This window comes from Ursus arctos, unplaced genomic scaffold, assembly GCF_023065955.2.
Source record: "Ursus arctos isolate Adak ecotype North America unplaced genomic scaffold, UrsArc2.0 scaffold_9, whole genome shotgun sequence".
Classification (NCBI taxonomy): Eukaryota; Metazoa; Chordata; class Mammalia; order Carnivora; family Ursidae; genus Ursus; species Ursus arctos.
Genome location: NW_026623111.1, coordinates 32,991,601 through 33,018,727, shown reverse-complemented (window position 1 = coordinate 33,018,727; position 27,127 = coordinate 32,991,601). Strand labels below are relative to the sequence as shown.

The window sequence follows — 27,127 nt, the reverse complement described above, 5'->3', positions numbered from 1 at the left end:
ATTTCAAGCGTTCGCTGCTCTCTCTGTCTGACTTGCCATTACCATAAGCCTCCCCACCACCACCTCTTTGTGGCTTGGCAAACTCATACTCATCTTTCAAAACCCAGCTTAAATGTGACCTCTTCTTCAACCATTTCCTAGGTAGAGATTATATCTCCCACCTCCAGATCCCAATGCTCTTTGGCTTCCGTTTTTTATCACACATCACAGAAATTGTCCAACCTTCCCATCGGGCAAAGGGTTAGTTCTCTCAGCAGCCCCATCTCTACTGTAAGGGCTGGTCCATGCATGGGAGGGCTGCAGTCTGTGTTTGCTGAGTGAAGTGATAATGAACTGAGCAACAATGGCAAAATCTTGGGAAACCCAAAACATCAGCTTTGAAACTGCAATGGACTTCAGGGCCATTGATAATTTGCATTTTTCTTGTTGTTGTTGTTAATCACATCTGAACCAGGTTTTCAGCACCAGGACTAGAGTTGGATTCAAGCAACCATACCATACAAGGATCATCTGACAGGCTTCTCGTTCATTCCCACCAATCACTGCTATTTGATTCATTTTCTGTTGGTCCGTGGGATGGGATGAAAATGAGTGGAGTCACCCTGATCTTCTTTAAAGGACAAGTGGGAGCTGGTTGGCCCCAAAGCAAACAGTAAAGTCTCTGGGTTCTTTCTGATGTACCACAGGACACACAATGGGAAGGGTGCAGGGGAGGGGGCCATGGTCATTTTCCCTTGGGCGGTGTACTTTCTATTTTCCTGCAGGTGCAGCAGAAATATAAAATGCAGTCTTATTCAGAGGAATGGAGAGTGTGTTCTGGAAGTCAGGGACTCTGGCCAGGGAGGAATCAGACTACAAGCAAAGCCTTCTCATCTTGTAGAAAAGGAACTTTAAGGGAAGAAAAACAATGCAGTATTTAGGCCACAAAGTTTCCTCATTTCCGTGGTCTTTCTATGTCTAGGGTCATGATGCTTGATGTTAATTCATGTGATTAATTAATGTGATTTTTAGTTTTCATTTTGAAATTTCCTTTACATCTTTTTGGAAGTAGACAGAATATTAATATAATCAATCTACAGGGCGTTTTCTTCAGTAAAGTTCTAAAATATTAGCAGCACATTACAATATGATATTAGTACATCTAGAAATGCACTATGTGACATTTGGTATGAGTCCTCTAGATAGCATTGGAAACATCTCGAAGCAAAATTTTTAAATTGCGTTGCGAGTGTGTATACGTGTATGCATTTTGTGTGTGTGTGTGTGTTTTAATAGCTTGAGATATAACTCACCCATTGAAAGTATAGAATCCAATTTTTTTTGTACATTCACAGAATCATGCAACCATCTCTGCAAACTAATTTTAACTTTCCATCCCCCTGAAAGAAACCCCGTACCTATTAGCTTTAACTCCCATCCCATCCCCACACAACCCCCAGCCCTAGACAACCACTAATGTACTTTCTGTCTCCATAGATTTGCCTATTCTGGGCATTTCCAATAAACAGGATCATATAAAATGTGGTCTTTCATGACTGGTTTCTTTCACTTAGCATAATGGGTTTAGCTCATCCATGTTGTAACATGCATTGGTGATTAATGCCTTTATATGGCCGAATAATATCGCATTATATGAATATACCATATTTTACCTATCCGTTCGTCAACTGATGGGCATTTGGGTTGTTCCCAACATTTGGCTATTATGAATAATGTCACAAACATTTGTGTACAAGTTTTTGTTTGGCTATATATTTTCATTTTTCTTGGATATGTACCCAGAAGTACAATTGCTGGGTCATATGATAACTCAATGTGTAACCTTTTGGGGAACTACCAAATTGTTTACCAAAGTGGCTGCCCCATTTCATTCCCACCAGCAATATATGAAGGTTCCAGTTCGTCCACATCCGTACCACATTTATCGCCTTCCTTCTTTACCTTGCCATTCCAGTGGGTGTGCGGTGGTATCTCATAGTTTGATTTGTGTTTCTCTAAAGATTAATGATGTTGAACATCTTTCCATGTGCTCACTGGCCATTTTTATATCTCTTTTAGAGAAATATCTATTCAGATATCTTTGCCCATTTTTAATTAGATTGTTTATTCTTTTATTATTGAGTTCTTTATATATGCTAGATACAAGTCTCTTCTCAGACATATGATTTGCAAATAGCACCATATTTTCCCCCATTCCATGGGCTGGGAGATCGTATGATTTGTAGGACAAAAGCTTTTAACTTTGACACAGTCCAATTTATTTATTTTTTCTTTTGTCATTTGTACTTTTGATATTATACACAGAGAAACCATTACCAACGTGAATTTTGGACCGCTCTTCTTTCTTCCCATGCTTCCTCCAAAATGCTATATGACATTCCTGTCACATGCAAGCATCATTAGGCATAGAAAGATGGGTGAGTCACTGTCACTACACCAATAACTCATAAACAGAATCTTAAAACGTACAATCTCATGAGTAATGCCCTGTGTAAGACAAATTACTTGCTCTAGACACAGTCAAATACTTTTCAAACCAGAAACAAGAGAGAGAGCACCTGAAATCAAGGTTGTCATCTCCAACCCAGGATGTAGTGTTGTCACCACGGTGGGTGCTAAGAGGAGTAGGGGAACACTTAACTTGGGCTATCATGAGAGGCATATTTCAGTGGAGGTAACGGTTCCCAATATATGGGTTTAGGATTCAGGGAGATGGAAATGGGCAGGAAGTGAGCACCCCAGGTGGCTGGAATGACATGCAGCAAAGGCACGGAGTCAGGGAAGCACAAAGAAAATCGTTAATACGATAATTATTGTCTGTGGCCAGTGCAAAGGACGGTAAAGTCAAATAGAAACACTGCACCCAGACACTGAGGGACCCTGGGTTCCAGGCAAAGGAACTTGAATCATGTCCTGTTTTGTGGGAAGGGCAACAGACATGATGAAGCCGTGTTTGAGAATGTTAGCCTCGTGACAAAGTCTATAGTGGGGTAAGGAAAGGCAGGCACTAGACCTAATCACTCAGCCATTCTGTCTTGTCATTCACTCTTTCTTCTCCTTAATACAAGAGGGAAGTCTCTTTCTGCATAGTTAACTTTAAAAATAAATCATTTCTGAACTGGGTCCTTGGTGGGTTATTTAAAAGGTCCTCTTCTGTGGGTTACCAAAGGAAACATTTAGAATGGCACGCCTGAGGCAGGAATTTTGCACACTTCATTGTGGGAAGTCAGCCCACCCAGCCTGACAGCCCAGCAGAGACAATCAAAAAAATGGATTATTAAGGAAATACAATTAGGGAGCTACTAAATCCTCTCAAAGACAAGCAAAGTCTAATCCAGCATGGAACCCCACAGGCAGGCAATGAGATAGGCCAGTTTCTCCTCTACTACACAAGCAGCCCATATTTGAACCTCTTGTCATATGTTTTTTAGTCAACTGATCATTCCAATAAATGTGTAATAAATTTGTTCAGGAGTAAGGAGATTAAACCTGTGATTTAAGTGAGAGAAGTTTAATATTTTTTTAAGGCACAGATGGATAGGGTGAAAGAAATCATTATATTTTGAGGGGACTGGTTCCTGAAAGAGAATTATGCTAAATTAAGTTTCAAACACATTTTTTGGAAGCATCAAAACAAAGTCTAAGAGTCTTAGCATCAAAACAAAGACCTGAGTCTAGGTCACATAAAACTATGTATTAAGAAAAAAGAAGTAGGTTGGGGCGCCTGGGTGGCACAGCGGTTAAGCGTCTGCCTTAGGCTCAGGGCGTGATCCCATCGTTGTGGGATCGAGCCCCGCATCAGGCTCCTCCGCTATGGGCCTGCTTCTTCCTCTCCCACTCCCCCTGCTTGTGTTCCCTCTCTCGCTGGCTGTCTCTATCTCTGTCAAATAAATAAATAAAATCTTTTAAAAAAAAAAAAGAAAAAAGAAAAAAGAAGTAGGGGTGGCTGGGTGGCTCAGATGGTTAAGCATGTGCCTTCAGCTCACGTCATGATCCCAGGGTCCTGAGATCAAGCCCCAAGTGGGGCTCCCTGTTCAGCAAGGAGTCTCCTTCTCCCTCTCCCTCTGCCCCTCCCCCGCTCATGCTCTTTCTCTCAAATAAATAAAATCTTAAAAAAAAAAAAGTTGTGACCAGGATTATATAATTTTGAATCGACAAAATATTTGCAATGATGGTTATGCTTGAGAATGTTCCAAATGCACACAAGTCCCCCTCACCCACCAAGGAGACTCCTGTAATTGATGCCAAAACACAGTTTGAATGGGGATAGTAACACCCCCCATGCACACTGTTCTGAGTCTCCCTTTTGAGTAGGAACCAAGAGCTGTTTACTTGATGAGAATTCAAGAAGAAAAAAAGACAACACTGGGAGTCCATACTGCTCATCGTTAGTCCTACAAATTCTCCTTCTATTTCCTTATGTGTTTTCATCTTTCCTGACAGAAGCCTGTTGGGATACTCAGTTCTTGCCTAAGTCCCCACCTAAGTCAGGCCAATGTTCAAAGAAAAAAAGCAGCTTTTCACTGGAGAACTTTAAAAAGAGTGGGTTGAAATGTCCTTACTTGAACTTAAAAGCTTAATGAGCCTTGGTGCCAAAGAGCGGGAGACGGGCCAAGTCTGTGAAGCCAACTGTGATATGGCTGAAAGACAAGGAGAACCCTACACAGAAGGCCTATCAAATTCTTACCAGCCTGCTAAGGCCAAAATCAGTAAGGGCAAAAGGACCTACATTTGCTGAGATTTGAGAGTGAGCATCTGGGTTAGAGAAAGAGCTCCAGACAAAAGAGTTCGAAGACACACTGCACTCCACCACCCTGGGTCTCTATCTCATCCTTACAAAGGGAGGCGGGAAGAGCTGACCCCTTGTTCACCTACCAGGGTCACTGTGAAGATTAAGTAAGGGATGGGTTTGCAGATACTGAGCAAAGCAATGGTGATTAGAAGGCATCAGTCTGAGGTTGCCAACAACCAGGGCGACCACACATCCCCTTTTGCCGAGGACAGTCTCAGATTTCATTTGTCGTCCTAGTGTCTCAGCTGGTTAAGAGTCCCCTTTCACTCTCAAAACCATCTCGACTGAATGACAAACTATATGGCCCCTCTACAAAGAAGCCATTGGGCTAGACTAATCTCTTTTCTTTTTTCATAGTTGAGGAAAATACTGCATGTGTAGTTGTCATTAGATAATGTCTCTACCAAGAGCCTGTTGAAAAGACGCAAAAGAATGAGCCAGACTTAAAACATTTGGTGGAATCATAATCGGTGGTCTGGCAATTCTCGGAGATTCATTGACAAAAGGTCTCCAGTGCCTCCTGTGACCGGTGAGGCAGGCCTTTTCGGAAGCCTCATGCGAGCTGACCTCTGCTGGGGCCATGTCATACAGGGGACCACCAGCTTCTTCGGTCCTCTTAGCGCGCTTGGTTTCCAAGGCACTGCACTTGCCTGGGTTTCCTCTCATCTCTCTGATACCCCTTTGTGAGCTTCTCTTTCTCTTAGCCCTGACCCAGCGGGGAGGCTTCCTCAAACTGAGACCTTGCTCTGCTCTTCCTTCTTGATGTGATCTTTTCCTCAAAGAAATTGTCACAGATCACAGCTTAGCCTGGATGTCTAGCAATGGCTGGCAAATCATATCTGAAAAAGCTAAATCCACTGCCTCATCTCTAAGCTCCAGGCCCTTGTCCCCAACAGTCTACAGAACTGTCCCCTGGATGGGCTATCTATTTCCCAAACTCACCCGGCCCAAACTGAAATGATGACCTCTCCCAACAAGTAGAGGTTACTCCTCGGTGTGCACCAGGGGCCTGACTCTGCTGGCTATCAACAGCTGAAACACTGAAGTTATTTTGTAGTCTTTTCTTACATTTCTCTATGTCTTCTACTCTACCCTGCCCTAAGATTTCTTCAGAATTCTTCTTATTTCCATTGGTCTGAAGGTTGAACCCAAAAATCTTTCCATGGCTTCCAAGGCCCTGAGCATTCTTGCCCCCACCTCCTCCTCCTCTCCATCTATGCTCATTTCGCACTATCATCCCCCACCCCCACCCCCACCCCCACAGTTTTCTACATTTTGGCCAAATGAGTCTCCTTGTAATTCCTCAAATGCACAGAGCTTCTATTTTAGGGAACTCAGACATGTTACTCTTTCCGTCTAGAACATGGCTTCCTCCCTACTTCCATCTCCCTTCCCTCTTTCCTGGCTAATCTCTACTCTTCATTCAGGTCTCTACTTTAATGCCTCTTCCACAAGAGAACCTGAGATTTATATACCGTATGGAGTCAGGATTTAGATTCCAGATCTGAGCAGGGAGCTCCTGTTACATGACTGTTTTGCACAGTGTACTAGGCTTTCTAGTAACTTGCCATACTTGAAAGTGGGTTCTTAAAAAGGTTAGTTGAATGGAGGAAGAGAAGCCCTTCCCACTGTCAGAGCAGATCTCTTCTATGTATGCCAAATACGGCATACTCCTTCCTGACTTCAAACCTTGTCTTCTGCTCTTGTCTCCATGCAGGATGCCCTTCTCTTTCCCACAGTCTATCCTCATCTTAAGTAAAATTCAGTTGATGTAACATCTCCCCAGTAGCTGTCTCCCAAACTATTACAATCTCCTTTTGTTTCACTTCTTATTAAATCTTGGCAATTAAATCTCGGTCACTTGCCTTTACTCACACACTAGTTTATACTGCTGCTCACACACTGTTTTGTGCATGTGTTCAAGCCCCAAATGCATTATAAAACTCCCGAAATCAGGGATCAAGCCTTCCATTCCCTTTTTATGGCCCTCAGTTCCTACTCTGAGGTTGTGCAGAATGTAGTCATTATCTAGCAAATCCTCCATGTGACAAAATGCCTCAATGCAAAGCCACACCATCAACTCAACCTGTCCTAGAAGGCTAGCACATATCTGTGGCACACCACGTCTCATGCTGAAATCAGGACAAGAATCCAGGACAAGCCTACCTTCTTAGAATAAGCAGCTCATTCATCAGCAATGATATAAACAAGTGTTTGCCAACAGATTTCTTATCTTCAGAAAATTATTTCACCAACGTAAGAACTGAGACAAAAATCCACTAAGACATTCTCTATCGGCCACTCATTTGCAAACTGACATACTCAGACTTTACATTCCAAGCAAATATGTTCGCAGAACAAAACCCACCAGTTCAACCTCTATTCATTCCAAAGAAGATGGAGATGAAGCAGAGAATCTTTTACTTAAAGAAAGTAGGTACTTCTATGCTTTCATCTTTAGTCTTCAAGGATGGGTCTGTTCTTTATGTAAAAGTGTGTGTGTGTGTATGGAAGTGAGGGGAGGGGAGGCAGAGGAGGAAAGAGGAACAAGGAGAGAAAAAGGAGAACAGGGGAGGGGAGAGGAGGAGAGCAGGGGAGGGAAAAAGAGGAGAGGGGATAGAGCCAGAGGATAATACTGACTATGACAGCTAAGATGGGAGAAAGTGAAGGTCACTGATGATGAAGTAGCCTAGGGAGCAATCTCACTCCTGGACCCAACATATTCAGCAAGTGCCTGTAACTGAGGTGTTATGTGTCAGACCAGTGTCCAGGGAGGTAAATACAAAGATAAACAGAAGGGACCTTCAGGAAGCTTTTACTCTGGTACAGGAAGTAGACTGGGATACGTGCTAGCGAGGGGGCGGTACAGGTACTTAGAAGCCAGACAGGAACCTACCCTCTGCCCGGAGGGCTCTGGAACAGCTTCCCAGAGAAAGAAACCACAACAGACTGGAGAGAGTGGGAGGAAATGACATCACCACAGAGGTCAAGGTCACTGTTTTCAAAACAATCACTCTAGGCCTCAGGCTCTGCCAGCCAAAGCTCGTTATTCACAGATGATCAGGTCTGTAAAGGTCCCAAGCTTTCTTGCCCAGTTTTTGATCACAGGCTAGGCAGGACAAGCTGGAAAGTAAAATCCCAGTGCGTTCATCCCATGGCCTGTTGGCAGCCCGAGAGAAAGAGCTGATGGGTGCACAGTGACACAGAGTTGCATTGACTATGTCATATTCATAATTGACTTTGGGCCTGTTTCCAACAATAATAATGAGAACAGCTAGAGGCCCGGGTGCCAAGCCAGCACCAGACGCTGCTGAGCGCTCTGCGGTAGTCTCTTCCTGGAACCTCTCAGGGACCTGATGAGGAAGTGACTTCCCCATTTCATAGACGAAGGGACAACAGTTAACAGTTAAGGGCCTGCTATGTTCCAAGCACTGCACAAAGACATTTACCCATATTATCAATTCACTGAATCCTCAGATCAACCCTCTTAATCAGGTATAATTATATTGGTTGTTATAGCTAAGGAAACTGGGGCTCCAGGAGGTCAGGTAAGTGGCAAGAGGACCCATGGACACATACTGACAATGTGAGCTGTTAACTAGGTTGAACCATATGAAACCACATTTTCTGACCATTTTCCGTCTACTCACAGAATTTCATAGGATTCAACCTAAGCGTTCCCCCAATCTGCTCCCTTTTCACTGTGCTCACTCATAAAAGCATTGGAACTGGCTTTTCTTAAATGTCTATCATTGGATGGTCACGAAAAAGAAAGTAAAGATAGGGTGGAGGAGGATGAGAAATCAAACCATGGAGAAGACAGCAGGGCACACCCCATATAACGAGATGTCGTCCCAGTTGCCCCTTGAACAACACGGGGGAGAGGCGCCGACCCCCTGCACAATTGCAAATCCGCCTAGAACTTTTGACTCCTCCAAACTTACCGACTATTAGCCTACTGCTGCCCAGAAGCCTTACCCATAACATCAACAGTCAATTAACATATATTTTCTATGCTACATGTATTATATACCATATTCTTACAATAAAGTCAGCTAGGGAAAAGAAAATATTAAGAAAATCAGAAGGAAGAGAAAATACATTTGCAGTACTGGACTGTATTTATGGAAAAGGTCCACATATAAGTGGACCTGCACAGTTCAAACCATGTTGGTCAAGGGTCGACATTCTTACTTTACCTCTTCCGCACAGGCCCCTTTTTTCCTGAACCATTTGCTTCTAGTTGCAGGTAAGGTATATGCAGAATCCTTATATTATTATTCTTGTCACTTTTCTCTAAGTTTGAAATTTTTCAAAATAAAACGTTGGGTGGAGGGGGCACTCATAAAAAGTCCTGAGAAAACCTTTTCTAAAAAGTTATTTTATTTTCCTACATAGGATTTTTGCACTGCCCAAACTCAATTACTTAACTTTATGAGGGTAAATAATTACATCCACAATTTATCCCGCAATCCTTATGGGCTGGCAAACTTTTTCTGTAAAGGACCAGACAGTAAACATTCTAGGCTCTTGGAGCCATATACAAACTCTTGTTTCGTGTCATTTCCAACCCTTTTAAAACGTAAAAACCATTCTTAGCGAGAAAGAAAGCCAGGACAAAAACAGGCCAAGTCTGTTGCCAACACCTGGTAGAATTCTGTGGAATTCTATCTAAATAATAAAGTCAGAGTCAGAACAAGTCAGAAACTTTCCTTTCTGGAACTATTTCAAAACAGTCTGCTCTGCGTGCTGGGAAGGAGATGACAATCGTCGGTGACTCTGTCCCGGGAGGGTCTGCCTTACAGAGTGGTTGTTGCAGCCTTCCTTTTAAACCCCGGAGTCCTCCAGGACATCACACAGTGTTTGGTTAACATTTCTAACGGCATGACACTTGTCACACGTTTGCAGCCTGGTCACATTTTGACCCCAGACACTTTATTTACTGCTCTGCAGAGGACTCACATCATTCGAGCGTCTGACCTCCGAACTTCAAGTGTACACACTTGGCCAAATAACCGAGGAAGAGAGAAATGATGACAGCAAAAACACATCTACTGTAATTCTCCTTGGCACGTGCGGTCTCGTCTGTACTTGCTTCTGCTCTAAGTCATACGTTCACGCGCACGTGTTACTGCACCCGGGGGAGCCCGTGCAAAGCCACGGGTACCGCACTTCCCAGGCAGAGTAGAAGAGCTCCCACGGTGACTCTGATGCTACTCGGTTTCCACCTTATGTGCGGCCTGTAGGTGCCGGTCTTTCCTCCTGTGTCTCTGTAGTCTTTAGTACGCGTCCAGCCCTCTCCTTTGTCTCACCTCCTCCGAGGGCTCTATGGAAGAAAACTGAAACCCCTACCTTCTCCCCGGACTACAGCCTCCTTACTCCCTCAGCTCTCTCATGCTTTCACTCTTACTGGACTTGCCTTCTTATCTTAAGAAGGACCACCAGGGGCGCCTGGGTGGCTCAGTCAGTTAAGTGTCCAACTTTGATTTCAGTTCAGGTCATGATCTCAGGGTCCCGGGATCATGGCCCATGTCAGGCTCCACGCTCAGTGGGGAGTCTGCTAGAGATGATCTCTCTCCTCTCCCTTTGCCCCTCCCCCTGCTCATATGCTCTCTCTAAAATAAATAATCTTTAAAAAAAAAAAAAAAAGGACCATCAGGCCCTTGATGCTCACATCCCAAGACCACCAAACCCATGCCATCCTTCCTCATGTTCTGTCCAGTTGAGACCCAGTGTCTACCCTCCATACTGCCCTCCTCCCCACACTCAAAGTTTACTGGCACCAATTCCATGCCAACATCACCAACCCCAAACCTCTTGCTTTTCTCTCCCATTAAAATCTCAATTATAGGCACAGGACAGTTGTTAAGAGCAAAAGCCAAGAAATCAGGGTTCTGAATGTAAATCTTTCTTATCTGTATAACCTCGGACAATCCTCTGTGCCCCACTTAATTCCTCTGTGACCCACTTAACTCCTCTGTAAAATGGGTATGACGATAGTCCTTACAGGCCACACAAAAGTTTGGCAAGAAAAAATCAGACCCCAGGCCCAGAAGGATGCCCTCTGTTTGACGAGAACTATGAATTTTTTTCAGACTCATAAACAACCCAGGAAATGTTTAGTGAGGAAAGAGCATGATGTCTCTCCAGTTGCAACCACCCTTTAGAGCCGATCTAACTCAGACAAAAAGATGAGAGTTTGTTGAACAAAAGGAATCATTCACTGAGGCTGTTCGTGTATTTTTCAGCTGGGGTTATAACACCATTACAAGACACCAACTGGGCTTCTGTTCGGAATCATACAAAGTTGAAAAGCCCTAACAATTTTTAAAAAGAGGGCTGTATGTTATGAAAGCCTCAGTCTCAGAAGAGCTGAATTGCTAGTTTTCGAAATTTGAAATTATAGGGAGTTCTTACATTGTTAAATGTTGCTACATGGGTGGAGTTTTGAGTTAGAACCCCTAAATCACCAGCATCCACAAAATTCCCTCTGGTTCTAGAGAGTGGCACAGCCTTACACATTCTCATCTACTCTCCAAAGACAGGTGTCTGCAACCTGTATGGATCCACTGTCCGGGAACCTCCAAACTGAGTTTCCTGCCTGTTGGGGTCATGCCATCGACCAACCCCACCCCTGGAACAGTGCAAGTCCCCTCCTTGCCAGACTGGTGTCTGGATACAAGTCCCAGGAACACACCTGCTAATCTCAGGCTGCAGCAGCCCGGTATGCTTCAGCTGAGAGAAAACCTCGCCACGCCCCTTCCCCTGGCCAAAGAGGAGCAGAGAATCTTCTTCCTCCATTGCTCCCAACCTTCAGTGCATTCAGCTCCGGGGCCATGTTTTGCTTCTCATTGCTCCGTGGCTTCTGGACTTAGAAATGTATTTTTATCTGGTTTCTCCAGCTCCTGACCCAGCTTTCCCTCAAAGGCTCTGGCTGAGACTCAGGCGATGGCTCTCTTTGCCTCAGCCCACCGATGAGGTTCATTCCACCTTCTCGAACTCTTTGCCAGGGCAGCCAGCTGGAGCGCCACGGGGAAGCCAGGACTTGACCCTGTCCTCAGACTCTTTCGACTACACCAGTGAGTCTAATCCTCGGGTAGAAGACTTAGACAATAACTCCCTTATCTTGAGCTCTGGCCGATGTACCCATTCAGGGCCACTTGTCCAAGCCTCCGTGTTGGCCAGTTCCTTCAGCCTCACTCTTGACTGTCGGCAGTCCAAACCCTTTATTTATTTAAAGAGGACTCTGGCTATAATCTGTGCCTCCCTCTTGTCTAACCATAATATTTCCTAACCATGGCCTCCACCCAAGCCCCACCCCTCCACCCCTAAACAACCCTAACATTCATTAACGTGTTTGTAAAAGGCCAACAGAGAGTGCCATTGCTCACATGACAGAATCCACCCTCTAACTCGACCTCTTCAACTAGGTAAGAAGCAAGTTCTTTTTTTTTTTTTCTTAGTATTTTTTAAATTTATTTGAGAGAGAGAGAGAGCACACAAGCAGGGGGGAGGGGCAGAGGGAGAAGCAGACTCCCTGTGGGGCTCCATCCCAGGACCCTGGGATCATGACCTGCGTTGAAGACCGACGCTTAACTGACTGAGCCACCCAGGCACCTCAGGAAAGTTCTATGCATGCAAAACTCTCTAGACCCAGAGCCTCACCTTCAGATGAACCTGCTCAACCCAGAGTCTGGCAGACAATATGACTCCCTGACAGATTGATTCATGGGAATATAGTGGAGAGGTGGACACCTACAAGAATCTTTGGAGCAAATGTTAGGTGACCAAACATTGGTACCAAAGACCCCCTTCAACAGAGTTAAGAGAGCACAATGCACATAAATTAGATCAGACTGTGGCTAGTCTGTTAACATCAGAAGGCTGAGCCCAGAATTATTGGAGAAGCAGGTGTTAGAACACAAGGGAAGTGCTTGGAGTCTGCCTGTGTTTGTCTCTGCTGAGATGCGGAACTAATTATGGTTTATCCAAGAGATGAGCTCTGATTTAGATTTAATAAAGGGAAAAGAGGCAGTGAAGGAAGTAAAGTATGAGAAGAGAGAGAGGCTCTACAGGACGGAATGCATGGAAACGGCAGTCAGGGCACGTAAATTTCCCTTTGAAGTAGAAAAGGACAGTGGGAGCAGGAAAAACCCGCTGGCGTGAACTGTGGTGAAAGGTGCTGCATAATAATCAACACTTGTATGGCAAATGTTATTTTTTAAAGCAGCCCACCCACATTATCCTGTTGAAATTCACAAGAAGTTTATGAAATAGGCAAAAGTTATCACTTTTTTATAACTATTTTGGAGAGAAAAAATTGAGACTTCAGGAGGTTAAATGATGGAAGGGGTACAGTAAGACTTGAGGTTCTAGTCCTCAGGTTCCAAAACCCGAAGTCTTTCAACTACCTCAGTGGGTCCCAAAAATATTCTGGAAGTCACCAAAATAAGAGTGCATTCATTCCATGTGATTTCACTTACATAAAGTTCAAGATATAAGGCAAATAAATGTAATGGTGACAGAAATGAGAACAGTGCTTTTCTAGAGGTGGTGGAGATGGACTGGGAAGGGACAGGAGGGAACTCGCTGTCCTCTACCTTGATCAGGGTGTAGGCTACATGCATGTACACAGCTCTCAAATCTCATCGGAGATTTGAGATGTGTGTTTGAAGCTGTGCATTTCCTGTGGGTACATTTCACCTCAATAGAACAAAAAGCAGTATCCAAATTACAGAACCTATTAAAATTCAAGAATTTGAGATCTTAAAGTATATGTTCAGCCACCTATAAGTGTTAAGGCTCTCACTTATTTTGTGTCTAGAACCACTTCACAGAAAGCTCTTGAATCCATCATCACAGCAGTACTTTATGACAAACTCTGGGTTTAAAACATAAAAACTAAACATTGCAGTTATTGTTCATGGTTGAAATTTGCCAATAGCATAAATTGAATATATTCAAAATACATCAGGAGAGCAAGCCCAGTGAGGAGCAACACCTGTCACGTTGTAAGATGTTTTAAGTAAGTAGATGCACTGCTTTCACTTGGCAGTTTGTGGGAGAAAAGAGGGAGAAAAGCTGCTACTTTTACTACACTTGGGTCCACATCCTTCCCATTACCTGGGCCCAGATTCCTACATTATAAATGTTGGTTGGAGCTGAGTAGCAGCTACCAGATACTCCTTCTTTATCTAATTAGAAATTGCCACAGTCCCCACCACTCCCTACTGTACACTAAAACTCCCTCACCTACTTAGGTGTACTGCCTAGCCCAGTGATTTTTTAAAATTTCAGAATCAAGGGATAAAGAAGGGGGGGTAATCAGAAGGGGGAATGAAGCATGAGAGACTATGGACTCTGAGAAACAAACTGAGGGCTTCAGAGGGGAGGAGGTGGGGGAATGGGATAGGCTGGTGATGGGTAGTAAGGAGGGCACGTATTGCATGGTGCACTGGGTGTTATACGCAACAAATGAATCACTGAACTTTACATCAAAAACCAGGGATGTACTGTATGGTGACTAACATAATATAATAAAAAATATTATTATAAAAAATAATAATAAAATAAAATTTCAGAATCAAACTGTGAATAAATTCAAAACAAAATACAAATTTTTACAGATGAACTGAATGGCATTAATGGTTTTTCTTGACTAAAACCAACTGAGTAATAGGCTATACTTACTCGCAGAGAAGGATTCCATTTTCTAACCCTGTCCGAAAATCCTTATCACCAAAACTTCTGCCGGTCACTTGCTGGAAAAAAAAAGAGAGAGAGAGAGCATAAATTTTTCTTTTTTAATCAGGAAGCTCGATGATTTTTTTTTTTTTAATATTTAAGAGACTTCATATAACTGGTAGCATTCCAAGAATAAGGAAAATCTGTTAGGTCTGAATTTCCTTTCCATGTGTAGCTTTGCTGAGATCAGCTAATCTTAAATTTAGACCATTATTTTGAAGCTTTTTCCTACCCAAAACCTCAAAAAATGTCTGTCCTTCCTGATAACGATGTTACTTTCGGGCTTGGCCGTGATAGGTCAAGGTCACAGCCTCAACCCACACACTTTCAAAAAAGCCTACAGAAAGCACCACCTACAGACAAAGTATCTATTTGTTAAAACATTATGGGGTGTTGGGGGGAGGTACAGACACCTAACCTCAAGAGACAAACATCAAGACAGGAATATTAGAGTCAATATCCATAATAACTTGGTGTGAAAGAGAGAAATAAAATCTGGAAAAGAATGACTAACAGCACAGGACTGATGACCATTCTTGATGCCTCTGGCTCTCAGCAGCCCTTTGACCTAGGCATCAGGGCACTCATTGGTTCATTCAATATTGAGTATCTACAGTATGCCAGATAGATAAGCATACTATAAACTCTAAAGCAACCTCTAAAGTAGCAAAACAAAAACATTATAGTTAACAAGCTTAGAAAGGAGATAAAATGGAATCATAAAAAATACTCTTAATTAAAAAAAGGCAAAAAGAAAAAGAGGAAAAGAGAATACAGAACAGATGAAATAAATAAAAAGTAAATATCAATACCGTAGACTTAAACCTTACCATGTCTATAAGTGCATTAAATATAAATGGCCTAAACATCCCCAATTAAAAGACAGAGATTGTCATATGGGGGGGGGGGGGAACAAAACCAAACAATATGCTGCCTAGGAGAAATGCACTTTAAATATAAAGACAGAAGTAGGTTAAAAATAGAAGAAAGGAATAAGATAATAACATGCTAATGCTAATTTTTAAAAGCTGGATATTAATATCAAACAAAGAAACTTTTAGAACAAAGAATAATACCAAGGACAAAGAAAGTCATTTCATAATGACAAACAGTTTAGCTAATCAGGAAGACCAAAAAATCCTAAACATTTTTACATATAATAAAAACTTCAAAACATAAGCCAAAACAAATAGATCTGCAAGGGGAAATAGACAAATTCACAACTAGAGTCAGAAATACATTATCTCTCTCCCATAACTTATAGAACAAGCAAACAAAAAAATCAGTAAGGATATAAAAACCTTGAACAACACTGTCAACCAAATTGACTTAACTGACATTTTAACAATACTTCACCCTACAATAGCAGAATACATATCTTTCTTCTTAAGTTCACAACGAACATGTATTGAGATAGACCAACTTCTGGGTCAGTAAACAAGTCTCCACAAACTTAAAAGAATTCAGTTCACAAAAAACTGTATCATCTGACCACAATGGAATTAAATTAGAAATTAACAAATAAAATGTCTCTGGAAAAAATCTCCAAATAATTTTAAACTAAGTAACACAATGTTAAACAACCCCCTGATCAAAGAAGAAATAAAAAGAAATTAGAATATATTTTGTAGTGAAAGAATATGGCAATGTAACAATGTATAGAAAGACACTAATGCAGTATTTTGGGGAAATGTATAGCACAAAACATCTATATCAGAAAAGGAGATCTCAAATAAATGAATTTTGCTTCTACCTTAAGCAAATTAAGCCCAAATTAAGTAGAAAAAAGGGGGGAAACTGTATCAGTTGAAATCAAATCAAATAGAAAACCAAAAAGCAATAAGGGAAAATCAATGAAATCAAAAGCTATTTACTTGGGGTGCCTGGGTGGCACAGCAGTTTAGCGTCTGCCTTCGGCTCAGGGCGTGATCCCGGCGTTATGGGATCGAGCCCCACATCAGGCTCCTCTGCTATGAGCCTGCTTCTTCCTCTCCCACTCCCCCTGCTTGTGTTCCCTCTCTCGCTGGCTGTCTCTATCTCTGTCGAATAAATAAATAAAATCTTAAAAAAAAAAAAAAAAGCTATTTACTTGAGACCAATAAAACTGGGAAACATTTAGCCAGGTTTATAAATCTTTAGCTAATAAAACAGACAACCTTTGGTTTTTAGCCAAAAAAGAAAGACACAGATTGCCAACATCAGGAATGACAGGGATGACATCATTACAGATTTTATAGGCATTTAAAAGGATAACAGGGAATATTATAAATAAATTCATCTCAATATATTTACCAACTTAGATGAACTGGATAAATTTCTTGACACAAACAACCCAAGTTCATTCAACAAAGAAATAGGTAACTTTCCCAAAAGAAAATGTCAGTCCCAGAAGGTTTATCTGGTAAATTACAACAAATATATAAGGAAGAAATAATGTAATTCTACACAAACTATTCCCGACAACTGAAGAGGAAAGCATACTTCCCAATTCATTCTATCAGGCCAGTATTACCCTGATTCCAAAACCAGACAAAAATATTACAAAACAGACATACATATATACACACACACACACACAGAAAATATGACAACACATAATCTCCTCATGGTGGGAAGCAGGTGTGATTTTTATTTTCTTCTTTAAATCTTCCCTATTTTCCTAAAACTTTTCTGAAAGGAAGGAAGGAAGGAAGGAAGGAAGGAAGGAAGGAAGGAAGGAAGGAAGGAAGGAAGGAAGAGAAAGGAAGAAAAAGGGAAAAAAGAAAAATAGTCCTTTGTTAATATCTTCTCATTCTTACTCAAGGGAAGGTGAGAACATGGATAAAAGGTAGTTTGTATTTACAGTTTGCAAATATCTGGCTTTTCTCCTAAAATAAAGGATTAGGAAATATCTCCTTTAAAAAGCTAAGATTTTAAATGAAGACTTTAAGCAATTTAGCATTTTCTTTCCTTATATATTAGTCCTAATTTATATTCTCAAAGCACCACTAATATTATCCATAAAACTAACCTTTATTCACCAAGAAGTGATTAGAAGATTCTGAAAACATTTTTTCCCAGGTCTTTATATTTTTGTCAATATTATTATGTGCTAGCACCAAGAGAGTTTACCTACATCTATTACAGAATCTCTGGCCAAGATAACCCAGGCCCCTCTCTATTTATTGAGCCATGATGATGGGCAGACCTAGAGACAGAAACACAAATGAGACATGATCAGTGCATGCAGAAGGCTCACAGACTGCAGAGGAAAGCAGATAACTAAACTCATACCATAAACAAAAGGTAACAGGGCTATTAAGATTATAAGAAAATATTGGTGGTCCACGGACCACTTAAAATACTCATGTACTACTTAAAACTATATTGTACGTGACGCATAGCCAGTAAAAAATTTCTAGTAGATTTAACAGTCCCAAGGCAGCCTGCTAATTGACATCCTCCAAGGTGTAGTACGATTAAATTCAATTTCCTAGACTGCCAATTCTGGAGATGGGAACAGACACCAGGCAAATGGAGGAAGGTGCTCATTTCTCCCTCTGTTCTTCCTCTGCTTCCTTCCCTGCTCCTGTGTCTATTAGGTCCCAGCCTAGCCTTCTCACTGCTCTCTACTGACCCTAATGCCATCCTTTCCTTCGAGCCCAAGTTATTTAGTATAGAGGTGTCTAGATCTTGGTTAAGAGGGTCAAAAGTTGAACAGACTCCAGAAATTCAACAAGGACCATGCCACTGAAGAGTTAGCACCTTAGACTAGCAGCAGCAGCATCTGCACCTGGAATTAATGTTAGAAATACAGGCTATCAGTCCTCCTACCCTCGATAAGATCTACTTAATCAGAACCAGCATCCAAAAAGATCCCCATGTGATGCATATGCAAAGTAAATTTTACAAAGCCCTGACCTAGCAATAGAAAGCAAGCCAAAAGTTCAGAATCAGAAAAGGAGGACCTTCCGCTGGAATCAGGGCTCTGGATGTCCTGTCTCGACAACATCTTTATGATGTGTTTACAATGTCACACATTGTATATTTTAACTCTAAAGTCTGTTAATTACTGTTCCCTTCATGACAGCATAAGCCATTGCTATTAAAAAAACAATATGGCTGCCAAGAATCAACCACAATTACCAACAGTCCATGAGCAGGGGAAGTGAACAATAAGTACCCAAAGTCTTTGGTAACCTTCCCACCTGGATCCCAACTAAGGACTCTCAGTAACCTTCAGACAAGGTGCTGGCCAAGCCATGAACTCCTGATGTCTCTCCAAGGACACTGAACAGGATGGGAAGATCTAGTAAAACTCTTAAAGAGAGCCTGAGGTGGAGACCTGGGAGTGGAATGGGTGGGGAGAGAGCCCAGGTTCGGGAGCATCCCAGGGCTAGCAATGGAAGAGCAGCCTGAAATGTCAAGAGCACTTTATCGTTTCCCCCAAATCCTGCTCTCCACACCCCACTGATCCTCACCTATATGATCAATTAATCCTTATAGCTCCATCTTTCTAGCTATTCAGCTTTGTCATGCTTGACCCATATCTTTCACACCCAATCAAACCCACCAACAAATTCTGTTGATTTTCCCTTCAGAACTTAGCCAGAATCCAACCACTTCTCACTGACTCCACTCTACCACCTACTCCAAGCCACAATCATCTGATAACTCTCTTAACTGGCCTCACTGCTCCACCCTTGCCTCCCTTCCCTCTATTCTCAACAGAGCAGCTAGGGTAATCTCATAAAGTTAGATCATGCCACTACTCCACTTAAAATCCCTCAATACCTTCCCATCTCACTCATAGTAAAAGCCAAAGTTCCTACCATTCCTTAAAGGCCTTCACCAGAAAAAGAAGCAAGCAAGCAAGCAGCAAACAAAAAACTAATAAGAACACATGAACCAAGCCATTGGACACCACCATGATTTCAAGAGTGGACATAAAGAATTTGTGCACATTTCCCCATTCAAAGAGACCCTCAGGAGCATTTACAGTGGCAGCTATGTCACCAACTATGCCCTGTGTGCCTTTCAAGAAAGCCCAATATCATATTTCTTTCCTTACTTTATGGTTCAGGATTAATTCACTTTCATTACTATCCAAAATATTGGTTATTTACAACAGTGGAGGGACATGCTGTAAGTGTCAGATTAAAATACTCAAGAACGTATAACTTACCAGACCACTGATAGTTTTAAAGGAAAGGAACACTTTCACCTACTTTAGCAATTAAACCAAAAGCAGAAGCAAGATGACATCACAATGTGTCGTCATACTACTTAATGCAAGTGATTATTAAGTAAGCTGATCTGTATTTGATTTCCTTCTCATTGAACTAAAAGGTAATTATGTTTTTGAGTCTGTTCATGTCAATGGCACTGCTCTAAACCATTCAAATAACTGAAATATGGAGGACTTAAAAAAACCAGTCTAATAAAAAAAAAACACCACACAACTTTATGGTAACATTTTTATGATATGTTTATAATGTAACACATTATATATCAAAATGCTACATTTTGCTAATTACTTTGTTACCACTGTTATTAAGTAATTGCCATGAATAGTCAAAGACTGCCAAGAATCAGTCTCCCAGCCTATTCATTATCATTTATACAAACTGTATTTCAGAAATATTTTCATTAGGGGCGCCTGGGTGGCACAGCGGTTAAGCGTCTGCCTTCGGTTCAGGGCGTGATCCCGGTGTTCTGGGATCGAGCCCCACGTCAGGCTCCTCCGCTATGAGCCTGCTTCTTCCTCTCCCACTCCCCCTGCTTGTGTTCCCTCTCTCGCTGGCTGTCTCTATCTCTGTCGAATAAATAAATAAAATCTTAAAAAAAAAAAAAAGAAAAAGAAATATTTTCATTAATCTTCAGTTGTTGCTTTTTTTTTTTTAAGCAATCTGGGGGACAAACTGCAGTCCACCACCAAACTGCAGGTCTGAAGAGGATTTTAATAAATGTTGGAAATCCTACTATAATGGTCTTAAGAGGAGATTCTATTGCCTGACAAAATGATGGTCCCTTGATTTAGGCAACTGAAAAAAAAATACAGAATTTAATATATTTTGACTTAACTTTTGAAAGACATGGATATATTCTCTAAATTGTACAAAAACAGGTATACTTCATATTACATTGTTGTTTATTGCCCAACTCCACCCAGTAAGGTGAGAGTGGGAAATTTTACTTGTTTTCTTCACTGTTGTATACTCTGTGCCTAGAAAAGTACTTGGTTCACATAGATAATAAATATTTGTTGAAGCAATAAAAAAAAAAGGTATGCTTTCAGAAGGTTGTGATTTCCTCCTATAAATAGTAAATGAAAAATAATACCTCTTTAAAAGTCACTGAAGAAGATTATTTGTGGCTCATTATACTCCCTTCTCTTCTGATCATATTTGACTTATTTAATAAAAGGACATTTCTGCATATTTTTACACTTAAACTGTAAAAATAAAGCAGAACAGAATTGCTCTTATTTTTCACATTTACTGAGAAATAAATCCATTGCTATTTCTGTCTCCTTTGTGTGGTTGCTAGAAAAATCAAATCAAGTTTCTATGGAAACTCTTCATAAACAATCATAAATCATACTCATCTGAACTAGAATTAGCAATCAACCAATCAATCATTTACTGAATACCCATTTTGTGCCAGGCAATGTAATAGGTGTGTGTGGTGAGACTAAAATAATAAAATCTGTACCCTACCCAGTAAGAATCCACAAACCACGGGAAAAGATCAAACAGTACAGTAGGGAGACAGAAATATGGACACAGACCTACAAGAGCAATGAACACAAATGGCACGACTGAAGGAATAGTTGAATGGTAACAGTTCACATTCATATACCAACGACCATATGTCCTCTCTGTTCCAAATGCTTGCCAAATATTGTTTTATTTCATCCTCATAAAAACCTAGTAAGGTGGATCCTATTATTATTATTATTAGTTCCATTGTAAGGTCAAGGAAACCTAGACACAGACAGGTTCAGTAAGGTGCCTAAGGACACAAAGCTAACGAATAGTAGAGCCGAGATTGAACCCCAGGTAGTGTGACTGCAGAGTTCCTAAGCACAACTCTGTGCAGCATCTGAGCAAAGGAATGAACTCTCTCTGCCCAGACAGTCAAGGAAAACCTTTGAGGAGCTGACATTTGAGTTGGTCCTGAAGGGTAAGAGGGATTCCCCAAAGGAAGGAGATGAAGTAGGGCACTCCAGGCAGACACAAAGACCTGTACAAAGGTTTCTTTGAGCAAAGACTGAAAGTTCTAAGGGCTGAGCACAGCAGGGAGGCAGGTGGGGAGGGAGAGGGGGTGGGAGGACATGAGGTCCCAGGGTGGGCATGGCCCAGAAGTAAAGGCTCTGTGTGTCAGAGCTATGGGCTGACCTTGATCCTGAAACCAAAAAAGACACCCCAGAAGATGGGGGTGAGGAAGGGGTTCTTTGGCAATCATTCTCCCCATTCCTCACTAATTCCTCATTCCTAAAGAGACAGTCCCAAAATCACATTTTGCTTGTTGCTCTCAATTACTTCCTTGAGGATGCTACCATCCCCATTTGATATACAATGACCTCGATTTTGAATCATAGTGTGATGGAAACTGTCTGGCCCGTCCTTTAGGACCACTGCCCCCAGCCCCACACACATTCCTCTATATATGGTTTCTACCCCTATCTTTTCATCCTGTCCTCAAAAGGAAGAAATACACTTTCTCTTTCCTCTGTCAAGGCTCTGGATGCCATCCCTTCCCACCCCTGGGTGCTTACCTTATCCCTTGGCCCACAGCAGCCTTCATCTCCCTGCCAGTAGCAAGCGTTCCCTTTTTTTTTAAGAACCCTAATTCAGGGGCGCCTGGGTGGCACAGCGGTTAAGCGTCTGCCTTCGGCTCAGGGCGTGATCCCGGCGTTCTGGGATCGAGCCCCACATCAGGCTCTTCCGCTATGAGCCTGCTTCTTCCTCTCCCACTCCCCCTGCTTGTGTTCCCTCTCTCGCTGGCTGTCTCTATCTCTGTTGAATAAATAAATAAAATCTTAAAAAAAAAAAAAAAGAACCCTAATTCAATACAGCCCCTTCAACTATCCTGTTTTTCTCCTTCTTTCCACTGTCCAAACTCCCTGTATGAGTATCTAGTAACCCAGTGCCCTTATCATCATAGCTCAGGGGAAGCCAAGCTGTCCATTTTTAATTTACTGAAAATTCTTATAGGGTTGAGTTGATACGTGTCTGACTCTGAGCTCCACAAGCACCAGCTAAATCACAAGTAGATTAATGAACTTCTAATCAACCCCCCACCTCCCTACTTACAAAATGATACTGGTACCTACTCCAAAGTTTTGCATGAAGAGTCAATGAATTAGTGTATGTCAGACCCTTCCCACAGGGCCTGAGCCATAGCCAGAGTTCAATAAATCTCATCATCGACACTGGCAACAGTACTAGAATTAGATCCCATTATTGATTTCCCTCTTTTCAATAATATATACAGGTCTTTCCTCCCTGATCTTGGATGATGCCATGCTTTACTGGTTCTCCCCCTTAAATTCTAATATCACCACACACTATGATCCACTGAGACACCTTCTCAGCTGATGGGCACCAAGGTCTCAGCAGCACGAGAGTCAAGCACTCCCCCCCCCCGCAATTTGGACCACTTGCATCTTGTAGGCCCCCCCACGACCAGACACTTCTGCTTTTCCTTCTGCCTCATTCAGTAAATAGCTCCTCACCATTGCCTTACATATGTCTACCTCCCTCATTTCCTACCTGTGCAACCCGGTTCTTTTCTCCTTTCCTCACGTTGCCTTTGGTCTCTCTCCAGCCACAAACTCCCCCCCCCCCCCGGGAGTCCTGTGCCTTTAAATATGTCACATACAATAATTCAGGCATTTTTACGAGTTTAAATAGCCCACCTTTAAATATCTCTAACCATCTTGCATGTGCTAACTCAAACATTTTCATATGTGGCACTGACCCTTCTCTCCTGAAGTCCAGAACCAAATATCCAGCTTCTTCCTTGACATCTCCACTCAGTTACCTAATGCATGTTTCACACTTACCAAGATCAAAACAAAATTCGTGACATGGATCCCCTGATCCAAGAGCAATGAGAAGAGCAATGTTTCTCCCTTCAAATATACTCTAGCCCTGCTCTTTCCCCCCTGTCTCTGCACCACCACACTAGCCCGAGCCTCCGCTGCCTCTGCAAGATGACGGCAGCAGCCACTGCCGGGCTCCCTGCTCCCGCTGCGGCCCCTCCCCAAGCCACCTCCCACGCAGCATCCAGGAACGTTGCTATGGATCCATCCCGTGTCCCTTCTCACGACACCAAAAAATGAGTCCAGGTCCTATACACAACCCCTTCATGTCACAGATGAGAAAAATAATGTCCTGCACATTAAGCAACTCTCTCTAGGTCATGCAGCTAGCTCGCTATCAGCAAGGATGTGACTAGAATCAGGGCTTCCCTGCCCCACCACATTGCCCTCCTGGGGCACTTCCTCCTGGGGCACTCACACTGCTATACTCTCTTTAATAACAAGAGCTGCTTCTCTCCATTCAGTTTGGGTTGGCAAAGAAACAGCACAGAAGTCCAGGCCTGAAATGATTTAATCAACATGACCAGACCATGGTCCTCCTAGCACTAGATCTAAGTGCTTAATAGCGAGGATAATAAAATGCAATCTGCAGAATCCGTTTATATTTTCATCATGTCATCAGAAAACCAGAAGGCGGCTGTTTATAGCCACAGATTGATAGACTGCAGTAAAAAAAAAAAAAAACTAATTAAGAATCCAGGCAATGCTCAAAAGCACCCTGGGAGCATTAAATCCTCTGATCTAGCCATTGTATGCTATAGACACAGAAAATGGGTCAGTCCGGGAACATGGGAATGGGGTTAGCAGTAACTGTGTTCACACATCTTCAAGATGTTCTGGTCTTTTGAAGAGACAGAACAGAAGCTGCAAAGACAGACAACACTCGAAGTGAGCTTTCACACAACATAAAGTGTTAGTGACAGATTTGAGAGCAGAGAGAAAGAAGAGTCCAGAAAGAAAGTGGGCTAGTGGAATGCTTCTGGGTTACGTGTGTTGTCTCCATTTCAAGGAGCAGAGATATGCTTCAGCCATGGTGTTATTTTTACCTGGGTATCATATTTTGTTCCTTAAATAAATATTTCAGTTCAGGTTAATTTTGGCAAACCAGCCTATGGAACTGTCATCCGGTCCTCAGCACATTGAAGTATAGAAGCTCTGAATGAGGCAAATCTGGGTCCAGATTTCAGGTCTGACACTCAGGAGTTAAGGGACACTGGACAAATGGCTTCATTTCTCCAAGCCCGCTCCTGTGTCCTCAAAAGACAGTTGCAGGAGCCTGTTTGATGAGGTTGTGAGAGGTTACAAACCCTAAGTGGAAGCCATCTAGAAGGATATTTAATACTGCTTGGAAGTTCTCTTGCTTTTTCCCCCAAGCTTTATATCTATGGAGAAAAAAAAAATGCACAACTTCAGTGTCTAAATCAGGCGGGTGCCATTTTTGTTCAGAAACAGCGCTCAGGAGAGAGTATGGTTGACGCACATGAGCCACTTGACAGATCGATCTGGGTTTGTAGGTGCTGGGGACAAAATCACACAGGGAAGTCCATGTGCTAACCTCCTATACACAGTGTCTGGGTTAAGTGAGACCATGAGGAAACAATTGTGCAAATCCAGAATAGGACACATTTTATAAGAAAATTGGCCTTCAAAAAGCCAATGTCATGAAGAAAAGTGGAGGGTTTCTATTTGTAAAATGAGAGACTTAAGAGACAATCAATTGAATTGTTTGTTCTTTACAGAAACCCCAGTTTAAATGAAACTTTATAGAAGACTTCTGGGCACAACTGGGAAAATCTGAATACATACTGGACATTTGATAATGCTAGGGCATTACTTCACTTTATTAAGACTGACAATGGCATGCTGGTTATGGAGGAGAACTTGGTGATGCACACTGAAGTATTTAGAGGGAAAGCAGCCCGATGCCTGCAATTTATTTTGAAATGGTTGAAAAAATACTTGGGGTATGTGTGAAAGTGTATGTGTGTGTGCGTGCATGTGCGTGTGTGTGTGTGTGTGTAAGAAGTAAATGCAGAAAATGTTTGCAATTATTGAAACTAGATGTGCTTTACATGGGTTTCTTTGAACTAATCTATTTCCCTTCCTCCCTCCCTCCCTTCTTTCTTTCTTTCTTTCTTTCTTTCTTTCTTTCTTTCTTTCTTTCTTTCTTTCTTTCTTTCTTTCTTTCCTTCCTTCCTTCCTTCCTTCCTTCCTTCCTTCCTTCCTTCCTTCAAAATATTCACAATAAACTGTTGTCTGGGGCTAGGACTGAAAGTCATTAAGCAGTGCCTGCAGAGTACTCAGGTCAACAACCTGATCAGTGCCTTCTCATTCATTCATTCATTTTCCTGGAGCACTTTCTCTCATCTATTTTCACTGATGACAGTTCACTATCGGTCACTTACCAGTTTACTCCTGGTCATTTCACTTATATCCCACCCACTCTCTCACCCGCTCACTACACCCAAACGGCACTTGCCAGCCATCAGATCGACATGATGTTAGCACTGAGGATGGGAAGGAAAGGGAGGTCAAGCCCCTTGGCTTCCTGATTTGGGGCAAAGAAGTCCTGCGACAGTTGTAGAGCTTTGTGAAGAACTGGTCAATTACACCACTGGGGAGTCTAATGACGGAATAATTTTTAGCCAAGGATCCAAGGTAACCACAAAACTGTTGTATTTCACCGGTATTTGGCATTTAAAAAGGTATCCAAGTCAAATTTGAAAACTACTAGAATTCACCCAAACAAGTTATTAGATTACCAAATGAAAATAAAACGTGGTGAAAAAGAATGAGATCTTGCCATTTGCGACAACATGGATGGACCTAGAGGGCACTGTGCTAATAAATGAAAGAAGTCAGACACAGAAAGACAAATACCATATGATTTCACTTACACGTGGAATATAAAAAACAGAACACGGGAACCACAAACAAACGAAAAAGAAAAACCCAGACTCTTAAATACAGAGAACAAACAGATGGTTGCCAGAGAGGGAGTGGGGTAGGGGAGATGGGTGAAATAAATAAAGGGGATTAAGAGGTACAATCTCTTAGTTATAAAATAAATAAGTCATGGAGATGAAAAGCACAGCATAGGGAGTAGAGTCAATAATACTGTCCTAATGTTGTATGGTGACAGATGGTGACCACACTTACCATGATGAGTACACTTATCGTGAGTAATGTATAAAAATGTCAAGTTGTACACTTGAAACAAATATATCATTGTATGTTGATTATACTTAAAAAATGATGAAATGCTCATTACACAGATAGGAGGATCACAGCCTATCCTTTAAAAAGTTAGTATGACTTGGGCAACACAACTATGAAGAAAAGCAAGGAAGTGATCAACATAAAATGAGCAGGAGAAGGGAAGGAAGTCTCACTTGGAAGGGGCCCAGGAAGGGTTTCCAAGGCGGCAAATTCTACTCCTTGACTTGCATCTACTTCTTGACACAGTGATTCCAAGACTGTTCACCTTCAATAACTAACTAAGC

At 41.9% G+C, this 27,127-nt stretch overlaps 1 protein-coding gene across 28 annotated transcripts in view; it reads right to left on the bottom strand.

Annotated features, from left to right (window-relative positions):
- LIMCH1 (LIM and calponin homology domains 1) overlaps positions 1 to 27,127 on the bottom strand; it is a 320,176-nt gene that overhangs the window by 179,959 nt on the left and 113,090 nt on the right. For all 28 annotated transcript variants that reach the window (XM_026508806.4, XM_048212070.2, XM_048212069.2 and 25 more), the window contains one exon: positions 14,483 to 14,553. In XM_026508806.4, coding sequence (XP_026364591.3) covers positions 14,483 to 14,553 — 71 coding nt within the window. The remainder of the gene's footprint in view (positions 1 to 14,482; positions 14,554 to 27,127) is intronic.